Raw genomic sequence first — 11,968 nt, forward strand, 5'->3', positions numbered from 1 at the left:
CGCCCCCCCCCCACTTCAATCCCCCCCCCGACATCCCCACAAACGTCTCCAGCCTTTATTAAAATACTGCTCCACGCTCCGTGTCCGATGTCAGCGGAGAGAGAGAGAATTATGAGTGCACGGAGAGCGGGATTTGCCAGTGACCTGCCGAGGTCACGATTACATCTGCTCTCATGATTACAAACACAAGCGCACACACACTACAACAACATAGTCATTATTACTTTGTAATACTTACAAAAATAGTAAAGGCGCAGCGCTGCAATTGCTTTCTCACACCTCTGCTGGCGGAAGGGCCTCCATTAGAGGTAGCACTCGACAGCCCCCTCCTCTAGAGGGAATTTGGCCTACTCTTCCACGTGGCCAGGACCGTCTTGGAAGGTGGTGGGAGTACTAACACACTCTACATATCCTACCACGCACGACTTATCAATCTCTTGACCGCGGCGAACCCGTCGGTACTGCCGAGTGGACAGAGACTTCAGGGGTTTGAGAAGACTCGCCCCGCTGTTTCCGCTACCGCAACTGGAAATCGAATCGAGCCGGTGAATTCTGGATTGCACGTCCAGCGTGCTAACCATTACACCACTGTGGCAGCATCCCTATTCTTAAGAGATGCTGTACATTTAGAGATGTTAACTACCTTGCCTCGTGCGTAGGAGGTCGTGGGTTCGATCCCGACCCTGACGCCTGTACATTTGAAATTTGCATGTTCTCACCGTGGTCGCGTGGATTTTTCTCCGGGTCCTCCGGGTTTTCCCTCCGCATTTATAATCGTTCATCAAAGTATTTGGCTGCTATAAATGTCTGCATGATAAGCCACTTCGTTGTGCTATCGATTGTGGCCAGGTTGGGTCTTACCTGGTAAAATACAAAATTGTTTAGTATTATAGTTTTCGTGAAGTGAGCAAGCAATTGCCACTTCTTTTACACCTCAGATGTTTTTTGGTTTTGTTTGTGCCGACATTCACGCTTGAGCTGCGAAGGAGACACCGCGCAATTTCAGACGAAGCACTTTGGCCGGTCACAGTCAGATATCGCATCGATTTCTGAGCTCAAAACATTGGGGCTGGGGATGCACACGGATGAATACTTTCTCTTGGAGCCACAGGGCCAGGCTAGGCCAGACTAATGACTAGGGTGGGGATAGGATGGCTCAAGTGGAAAAATAAATTGACGCTCCCGCTTTCAAAACGCGAAATGTGTACATTGGCGGTGCGCGGTGACAGACGGCGATTGGTCAAGTTGTGCGTGCCCTCAATGGCCCGTGGGCCGATTTATTCAAACGTCATCATTACGAGGAACGAAAGTGGAAAATGTTATATAACAGCTGGAAAATCCCTGATCTTCGAACAGTGCGGTTGCCTGCGTGCTTTGCGAAAGAAGTTCAACGTACGTGACCACACATCACCACACCAACCCAGTGTGGCTCCTGAAGAGAGCGGGAGGAGAGGGGCTCACGTAGTGAGATGTTAGCCATGGCCGGCAATCAAACCCAGATGACCGGGTCCATATTGCAGTGCTGTAACCGCAGCACCAATTCTCCACACACACGTGTACATCTCCCCGTGTTTTGCCGGTTTCCCCATCATGCTTACTCTCTGTCCAGCATCCTCAAATGCCGCTGCATTCGGACATCATAATAATCTCACGTGGGGTATGACATTGCAGTGAAGTCAACACCAGTTGTCCTGTGGAGCGGCTGTCCCCCCCCCCCTCCTCCCCCCACCATTGAATATGGAATTTCCACCACTGCGTCCACCATGGCCGGAATTTGAACTCGAGCCGATGAAGCCTGGCGGAGTGGTGCCCGGGTTCGACAGCGCGCAGTGCGGTGCGCTAACCGCCGCGCCACCGCTCCTCCCCATAGGGCAGGTTACTGCAGGTGCACTGCGTGCAACTCAAGCGGAATTTATCGGTAACCGTTAGCGGCCGCAAATGTTGACACACGTGGATTACTGTGTAAAGGAATTTGTGTTGCCCAAGGACAGAGGTTGCGTAGGTGAGGCCAGAAATGACCCCGTGCGTGTGTGTGGTGGAGTGGTCGTGGGGAGTGGTTAGCGCACTCGATTCCCCTCACGTGCCAACACCGGTGACGATTATCTGAACCGATCCTTGGCCTTCTCTAGGTCGACTCAGCCTCAAATGAGTACATGGTGCAGTGATGTGTAAACATCGCTACTGGGGAGACAAAGGCGGCCGTGCTTGGTGCTGGCCACCCACCCCCTCGTGTAACCGTGCCGGGCTTCATCGGTGATCGCCAACCACACTTGTCCCAACTGTCTGTCAAGGCTATACGGGGGATCTTTGTATTCGTCTTTGGAGTGATAGTGTAGTGTGGGGAGTGGTATTACAGCGGTTAGTGAGCTGCGCTCTGAACTTACGGCCACACAAGATCAATTCCCGCTCACGGCCACAAACACCAGTGATGATTATAATCTGACCAGGTCCTGGGCCTCCCCTAGGTCGGCTCAGCCTCAAATGAGCACCTGGTGCGATGTGTAAACATCAGCACTTTCCCCAAAGTAGCAATCGAATAAATTCTGAACTTGCCACGTTTAAGTATCATCGTCAGGTTGTGTGCGGTGGGGTACAGTGTGGGTTACTAACACCGACTTCTAACGCGTCTCGTCAACGGGGAGTAGTAGGCCAAGTACCCCCGTCTGGAGTTCCCTCTAGCGGAGGCCCTTTCGCCAGCAGTGGCGTGGGCAGGCAATTGCAGAGCTGTGCCTTTACCTCCAGCACCTCCCCATGCCAGACTCAAACGAAATCCAGCCGAGAGCTGAAATAAGCGGACCCAATCGGATTTCAAATAAATAAATATTTGCTCGTTACCGGATTTAGCAAGGACGGCGATTGTATAGGTCGCTAGTTTAAGCATTGATTTTGGCAATTTTTAAGTAAGTAAATAATCAAGTGAATACTGTACATGTTATCTCTGTTACAAAGGCGGAAGGGTTCGAGCATTGAACTATGAACCTTACCACGGCTAACATCAGTGGCGAGCGATAACCGAATCGGTCCTCGCGTTCCCGCTGACCAGCGTGAAGTGTGGCGCAACAACCCCCCAACCCCCCGTGACCCACACGACCCACACGACGTGTGGAGGCCTTCATCCCAGCAGTGGAATTACAAAGGGCAAAAATCGATGACTCCGGGGCCCCGTCCACCGAAGAGACGGAGCAACGGAATCGGCTTGCGTGCAGCGGCTGTCACGTGGATCGTCGCGTCACAGGATCGTGAGAGGGGGCGACGGGCTTGAGGCCTTCATCCAGCAGTGGATTGACCATGACCGACAAGGGTGATGTAAATTAAAATCATTAATTATTATAATACAAAAGAGGGTATTGTATACGATTCACTGGGAGGCATTGTTCAACAAATATGGTCATGATAAGGCTCGGCCCAATTTTTTTTTTGTTCGGCACTGTAAGTCAAAAATAAAACATCCCAAGTTAAGAACGCTACGACCACACGATCTCGTCGGAGCCCCAAAGCTAAGCTGGGGCTGAGCCTGGTTAGGACTCGGATGGGTGACCACGAGGGCTTGCCAGGTGTTGTGGACGTGAGGTTGCGAGGTAGGCCAGGTAGTTGTCAGTACAGCAGCAGCAACGGCCCTGGTCTATCCGCTGCTGGATGAAGGTCTCCCCCCCGTATATCGTCTTGTTGCGAAGCCGCGATCCGTCCTGCACTTGAGCTGATACCATCGCTCCATCTCCACAGCAGCCGTCCTCCCCCTTTGGCTGCCACTCCGCGACCAGCCTCATCCATCAGTCGCCGTTGTCTTCTCCCCAAGGCCGCACACTTTTCTCGACAGTCAATAGGATGCCTCCGATGTGCGTTTGTTCCCCGGATCCACGTGTTCCTCCTACTTTCTGTCTCTCACCGTAAGTGCCAGCCGCCCACGCTTCTGCAAGTATGCAATGAAGACGGGCCATTGCCCAAAACGTCACCAGTTCCGTTTTCTCATTTTAATTCCGCAATGAGTTACCAACGAACGTGTCGAGTTTTATGTCATAGGGCGGGGGGAAGGCGTTCACTGATTATTGTGTACGATTCAGTTTATAACCCTCTTGCTAACTTATACAGCTGCGAACCGCCTTGCCCCAGGCCACACCGCAGACACGCTGCTGCACCCACACGTGCCGTCAAGGTGTCTAAGATCTGGGGGTGCAGATCTTCTCCGAGCTCCCAGGATATTAAGGCTTGGGTCGATGGGCGACCGAACCGTTTCCCACGTGGCCCCCAGGCTGGACATCTGTGAAAAAGAGCTTCATAAACTCATCGGATATTTTTTATTCCGATTCAGACTCTGGGACTCTCTGTCTCGCGTCCACGAGATCTCAGTATCTCTTTGAGTCGGTGTACATTCTAAACCTAGTTTTAAAACGTATTGGTACATTTCTGTTCATGGAACGTTGAGCGAATTCAGAAAATCGCTTTTGGTGTTAATCATATTATTTGGCGTTTCTCAGGTTTTAGTTTCATGATTTAGTGTCATGCTGAGTGTTTGTTTTTCTGCTGTGTCTTCTACAACACTTTGACCTCACTGATGAAAGGTGCTTTACACATATTATTAGAATCATCATTATTATTCTCCTGCTCTTGTTCACCTTTGTATTTGATACTCTGGATCCCGATCAACCACACGTGGAGTACTTGACTTGGCTCCGTCTGCGGATCAAAATGATCTGTGCGGAAAGAGCTTTTGAGTGTTTACCCCTGGGTATTATCCAGGTATTCTGGTGATGGTATGCACATCCTTCCACAATGCATTTACATGACGGAGACATCTCAACAGTATACACGTGGTGATGATGATGATGACGAAATGAGATCAGCTCATGTGCAGGAGTTATCTTGCCAAAGCAGAAATGTTGACGTGCCTCAATGGGTATATCCGTCGCCTGATTAAATAACGTACGCAACAACATTGTGACATCGTGGGACCAGAAGGAATGGCGACAGTGTGGGGGAGGCCTTTATCCACCAGTGGAAAAACCACGGCTCATGATGATGATGATGGCGATCATGAACGGCCTAAAACAGGGGGTCCGGCAAACTAAAATAACATCAAGAAAGAGGCATTATTTTCGAATTCGGTGAAACAAACTCTATATTTCAATAGCCGCAATGCAATGCAAAATACGAGAAGGTGGTGGTCCTTAATACATCACATCACGAAGCAGTCCTTAAAGAACCGCATGGGACTCCGGAGCCGCTGGTTTGCCGACCCCTGACCTATACGATACCCGTGTGGGAAGCGAGGTTAGTGCTCCGCACGACAAGTCTCCCTCAACGACTGCCTTGTAAGAGCTCTGTCTTGCAAACATTGACATTTCTCCGTTTATGGTTCAGCATGATTTTAAACGCCGGTTACAACTGAGCTTAAGTGTCAAGTCAACAGCCGTAACGTGCAAACAAGACAAAGATCCCCCGTATAGCCTTGACAGACTGTAGGGGCAAGTGCTGTTAGCGAGCACCTACGAAAGGCCGGCATGGGGGTGTGTGGCCAGCACCACGCCCGGCCGCCTTTGTCTCCCCAGTGGTGATGATTACACATCGCACCAGGTATTAATTCGAGGCAGATTCGACCTAGGAGAGGCCCAGGACCGGTTTCAATAATCGTCACCGGCGTTGGCCGTGAGCGGGAATCGAACTCGGATCGTCACCACCGCTCCCCACACACACAGACACGCACGGTCAAATTCCATGGAAAGGTTCAGAACAAGATAGAGTCGGGATAATCGTACAATCCAATCCACGCGCAATGTGGGACGTCTATAGTTTAATGAGTGCTCTCTATCTTCTTGGTTCTCTCGGTAAAGTCACGTAGAATGAAAAGAAAAAAGAAACCGCCACTTTTTCTGACATAGTTACATGCTAATCCCTCACACTAACATTATGCTAATCTCCCAGTTACATGCTAATTTCTGACTTTAACATCCTGCTAATCCAACACATTAACACAGCTACTTCAATGCTAAATTCTTCTGTTGATATGTAAACTCCTTCGTCAAGGCGCTCTGCTCCTCCCACCCAGCTTAAAAGACGCTGCCAAGCTTGGCAGTGTTCACTGGAGCGCCGTCTTCCCGACAGTTCTATTTCTTCACCTGAGGAAGGCTACTTGTGTTGTGGCCGAAACGTCGTGATAATTTAACTTTATTATGTTTTATGTTTATTATTTTATTATTTCCATTCTACGTGGTGACTTCACCGAAAGAACCAAGAAGATGAATCCCTGCAGTCACGAAAGCTTTAAATCGAGACAATCCAATCCGCGCGTAATGTGGGACGTCCATAGTTTAATGTTCTTTAAGCACGGGCCGAACCCAAACCATGCTTTCGCACATTATAGGGCGATGAAAGCCCGGACAACGCTCGTGTGAATTTTTGTAGGGCGAAGTATGGTCAAATAACCCCCCACGATCCGCACGGCACCGGGAAATCCCTCTTCCGTGCGTGCGCAGTACGCTCACAAGGGCTGGCAAAGGTTGAAAACAAATGTGGCCAACAGAAACGTTGTTGCGTCCCCGTCCCGTGCGATGTTTGTGTGTGTGTGGTCTCTCGTAATCCCGTTACCGCGAAATTGCCCACTCACTGGAAGAACATTCCACGTTGCTGTGACGGCGCCCGGCATGTCCACGGCGCGACCACTCGTCGGCGTGCAGCGTTGTACGGGTAAATGTTGCGATGCGTTGGAATGTTGCGCCCGGTTGTGTTGAACACGATCATTACGGTAGTGTGCAGAAAGTTAGGAGGTTGAAGCAGTTTGTGTTTATAGAAAATACGTGGCACTGCGTGACGGCATGGCCTTAAAGTCGTAGGGGTCCTTTGACCATACTTCACCACGCTGCTTAGTGTGGGATGGTGAAGGCTTCGGGGGGCGGGGGAGGGGCGGGTGATGAGCAGGACAGGTGCAGATTTCACTCGCCACTGATGTTAGCCGTAGCCGGGCATCGGAACGTCGAACTTAGGTCGCGAAGCGCGGTGTGCTAACCACTGTGCCACCACTCCCCACGTTTGTACACGTGCCCGAACTGGCGTGCGTGTGTTTGGTATGTACACACGGGCACGCCGAGGTCGAACGGCCCCGCTTTAACCCCGCACAACAGAGGGTTGGCAACCAAAATAACAAGAGGCGGCATATTTTTTTTTATTATTATTCGGTAAACAAAAAAAACCTCAATCTTTTTTAAGAGCCGCCCATTGCACTGTGTGGTGAACACGAGACACAATAGCACGGTCCTTGAAGAGGTTTGCCGACCCCTGGACGAGAGACAGTCGGGCTAAGTGTTGTTTAGCGAGCACCTATTACGGGTCGGTACGCTTGTACCGCCAGGCTGTGCCGATGGCACGGGTACCCTGCAGGCCGGCACGGGTACCCTGCAGGCCGGCACGGCATACCAAGGTGTGTCCAGCAACACGCCCAGTGAGTCATTGGTACTCACACTCTAGATAACACATTATTATCCACCACCTTCAACAAGTCTATACACTCAGCTGATGTGTGTATACACAACATACATCATACCAGGGCCTGCCACGTATACACGCCTGACAGGTATTACATACAACTGGCGTATGTATACAAAGATAAAGCACCCCCCCCCCCCCCCGCGTATAGCCTGAGCATACTTTTCGAGCAAGTGCTGTGAGCGAGTACTGTATTCATTAAATTCCAGACACATTCACACGTATGAAGGCATCGGCACACTTGACACACAAAATACAAAGATCCCCCGTATAGCCTTAACAGACTGTTGGGGCAAGTGCTGTTGGCGAGCACCTATAAAGCCCGGCACGGCACACCAGGGTGTGGGTGGCCAGCACCACGCCCGACCACCTTTGTCTCCCCCCAGTGGCGATGTTTACGCATCGTACCAGGTACTAATTTGAGGCTAAGCCGACCTAGGGGAGGTCCAGGACCGGTTCAGATAATCGTCACCGCTGTTGGCCGTGAGCGGGAATCGAACTCGAGTCGCCAGGTTCGTAGCGCTACACCACCGCTCCCCACACACACACACACAGACACACACACAGACACACGCACACGTACAGACACACACACAGACACACACACACAGACACACACACATACAGACACACACGCGCGTGTACATGTGGCACGTGCGCACACGCGCACTCATTGTCACGCTGCGCGGCACTACGATGAGAGGGACAAACACGTAAACGCACACAAAAGCAAAGGTCACCCGCGTGGCCTACACAGGCTGCCGGGACAAGGGCGGTTTAACGAGTTCCTATAAAGGCCGGCACGGCAACGCCGCCTCTACCGATGTTTACACACCGCGCCAGGTACTCGTTTTGAGGCTGAGTCGACCTAGGGGAGGCCCGGGACCGGTTCGGATAAATATTCGCCACTGAATTGGACTCGCGTAGCCGAGTTCGGAGCGCAGCGCATGAATCACTACGCCACACAAACACGTGTCCACCACTTGCCACGTGTACACACAGACACACACGTGTCCACCGCTTGCCACGTGTACACACACAGACACGTGTCCACCGCGTGCCACGTGTACACATACGCACACACGTGTCCACGACTTTCCACGTGCACACAGACACACACGCACACACCGTGTCACTCTCCCTCGCTCTCACCTGACGCAGGCTGCGCAGCACGGCCATGGCTCTGTCCGCGTCCCCGTCCCGCACCAGGGCGTGCATCTCCCGCACCATCGCCACGCGCCGCGAGTACGGAGCCGCCGGGCTGTCCGGAGCCCGCACTTCGCCGCCGCCGCCGCCTCTCGGCTCCCCGGTGCGGCCGAGCAGCAGCAGCTGGCTCAGTCCCGAGCCATGATCGCGCCTGTCTCGGAGGCGCCCCGACGACTCGGGACTACCGCCACCGGCAACACGACTTGCCTTGGCCGCCTTGCCGCCCATAGTTGGTGAAGTATGGTCGAGCGCTTGCTTGCCAGCGCACGTGCAAGTGCCGAGTGAGCGGCTACAGTGTGTGTGTGTGCGCGCGTGTCCTGTGCTTGCGTTTAGTTTGGTCGAAGCGTCTGATATCCGTGTGGATATGGACGGACGGATGGGCGGTTGGATGGATGGATGAATGGACCAGCAGGGCTGTCCTTGTTTGTCGGCGTGAGAGTGCGCGTCTCGACGCTCGTCTATCGCACGCACGCGCGCGCGCGTGTGGATGGATTGTGCAACGTGCGGATGCGTTGGAGTCTAAAGCACGCGCACACCGTGGGGCTGCTTGGATGTGTCTGTGATACGGCTACCCTATAGTCTCTGGATAGTTACGCCAATACTATTCCCCCGTGTGTCATGAGATATAGGATGCATATATAGGGCGCGTACGCAGTCTTATCCAGTATCTGGGCGGGTGTAATTGAATACAGCCACATGATATATATTCCGGGTAGATACACGTGCACTTAATCGACGCACTGGTGACTCAATACAATACACATAACATTTATCCACTACGACACTGTCTCGTTATATGTCTTATAACCCACTCGAGCACGGATGGCTACGTACGGTGCGAAAAAAGTTCAGCATCCGTACATCGTGTGTTTGGATGGATGCGCGTATATCGTGTACTAGTGGCCGGGCGCATAAACGTAGACCTATATTCACCCTTAGTGAATGCACGCACGTATACAGCGTACACACACCTATAACACACACCCACACTACTCGAGTGCTTGGACAGGTAAGCGAGGCTATACGCACCTGTAACCACGCAAATGCATGCAGCGTGTGATGGTTTTGAACAGTGTAAGGCGCCTACACACGAATCGATAGGGACAGATGGACGCGTGCGCAGTTTCTCGCCTATCTATATAATCTATGGCAAATCCCGACGACTCATCATTCTCTATCGACGCTGGCTTTCGGCCGAGAGCCGATGCTGGCTTGCTCGTGAGCCCCCTCCTCCTCCGCCCTCCTCCTCCGCCCTCCCTTTGAAAGGAGTGAAGCCAAAGGACGACCATCAGCAAACTGGGATCGGCATCGCAACGTCGCCCCGTTTGCACGGACGAGCCAAGGACCCCACCCCCACTCGATTGCCCAGAAGACGACCGGTGGCCGTGCGATCTAAGACCATTGATGAGATGGGACGGTGACCCAAATCCCCTCCCTCGGCTCCTCCCCAACCCTCTCTCTCCTGGCTCCCTCCCAACTCGACGCACGGATTCCACAGGCTGAGAGCTGCGCACTCTAACTGTGTTATTGTAAACCCCACGTGTATCGGCAATTCACTGGAACGCGGCGTTCTTGCTACGTGATGTGGGGCGATTGATGTGTGATGATGACTGATGATAATTGGCGATGGTTGTGGCTAAGGAGATGGCTCCTGTTACTCCCAGCACGGCACCTCCAATTAGCACGGTCTGGCTACGTACCGTGCGAAATAACTTCAAGGTGCATACCTTATCATTGATTGATGAACGAAGCGATGATCATGATGTACATGCCATTCGACGACGGTGATTGCGGCTCGCAGTGAGAAGAGATCGCGGAGGACTGTGCAGTCGCTTGCCTCGTCGGCACGGACTTGAGTTATGAAAATCCAAGTTGATGCTACAGGACCGCAGCGGTACATTGGGGCGCAAAGAAGAAGGAGAGGACGCAACAGCGGTGGTTGGGCCACGTGGCACGGCGAGGGTTTCGTCACCGAAAGCGTGCCCCCCCCCCCGTGCCTCGGGGAGAGGGGGTGCACGGGTAGCCTCAGGTGGTAACAGCTGAGAAATGTGCACAGGTGGCAGATGGTTCTTCGGTCGACGCTGGCAGGTCAGGTTGTAGGTGGCAAGCAGCGGAGGCGGCACGTGGCACAAGGTACGAATTTGCACAGGTGAGAGGCTGCTCAGGTGACAGTTCAGATGGCAGAGTGGGGGGGAGATTAGATGACAGGTGGTACAGGTGACACAATGCGACACAGGTGGCAGGTTGCGGGACCTGTTGATGCGCTTGAGATGCGGGTGGTGGCGCGTCCTTCCAGCGAATGATTTTTATTCAAGATATGAATTGTATTGGTATTGTGGTCGTTCGTAAAGGGAAACTCAGCCCTGATCCCAGAGGCAGAAACTCCCACTTACAAATTGACCGAACATCCTATTACAGCAGGGCCCCTTTAAAGGAGATTTTTGAGACTCGACCGACGATGATTTCTGTGAAGAACGATTATTCGCTGAAACAATTGTTCATGTTAACATACTTATAATTTAATTTGAATTATTACCTATTTAGGCGTTTTTTTAAAGCCAACAGTCTATCGCATTGCATCGTGTGGCGTGCGGAGGCTTTCATCCAGCAGCTGATTGACAACGGCCTACAACAAATGATGGCTCCTGCACTATTATTACTATCGTAGGCGCAGTATTCTAGGAACCCTATTGCAACGTAAAAAAAAGTCGAGAGGTTCAGTCCTGGATTTCGTATGTCAACAAACTATTAACTCGGTATGACAGTATTACGAGTCAATATTATTGTTGTAGATACAGCTATTAACCTAATGGAGGCTATCAACATTACACGTCCCACATTCACTACGAATGTTTACAGTTAGTTCCCAATGATGATCAAGACGACGAAGACGGTAGTGATAATGATGATGATCGCGATGAAGTGCGGATGACCACAGGTCACTCACTAAATCGTCTTGAGTTGCCTGTTGCTTCCGCTGACCCCTTTCAACACCGTGTGCCCAACAGCCGTGATGGTGTCAGCGATTTCATTCATTCAATTCCTGCAGTCCGTCGGAATCTTCTCATTCCCTTTTCCTGGAATGGCACCTTGAAGACCAAAGCAGCCGTCGTTGCTCGAACCTTTGATTCCGCTCATCAATGTCCTTTGAAACGCCCTCCCGAATTATTGGTGTCGTCATTGCTGATGATGTTGGTGGCCCCGGTTACGACGTTGGCGATTTGTGTTCTTTTAAGTGAATCGAGTTAAAAGTCCACGTGTCTCTCACACAGGGACGTCAGTCTCT

General features: G+C 51.9%; 1 protein-coding gene across 1 annotated transcript in view; it reads right to left on the reverse strand.

Moving 5' to 3' along the window:
• Positions 1-8,910, reverse strand: part of LRRC75A (leucine rich repeat containing 75A) — a 73,386-nt gene extending 64,476 nt beyond the window's left edge. Inside the window, exon 1 of the mRNA XM_076072468.1 lies at positions 8,629-8,910. Within this exon, the coding sequence (XP_075928583.1) occupies positions 8,629-8,910 (282 nt within the window). The remainder of the gene's footprint in view (positions 1-8,628) is intronic.
• Between the last annotated feature and the right edge of the window lie 3,058 nt (positions 8,911-11,968).

The sequence above is a fragment of the Petromyzon marinus genome, chromosome 38, assembly GCF_048934315.1.
Source record: "Petromyzon marinus isolate PM22_M1 ecotype Great Lakes invasive population chromosome 38, UKy_Petmar_22M1.pri1.0, whole genome shotgun sequence".
In the NCBI taxonomy this organism is placed as follows: Eukaryota; Metazoa; Chordata; class Hyperoartia; order Petromyzontiformes; family Petromyzontidae; genus Petromyzon; species Petromyzon marinus.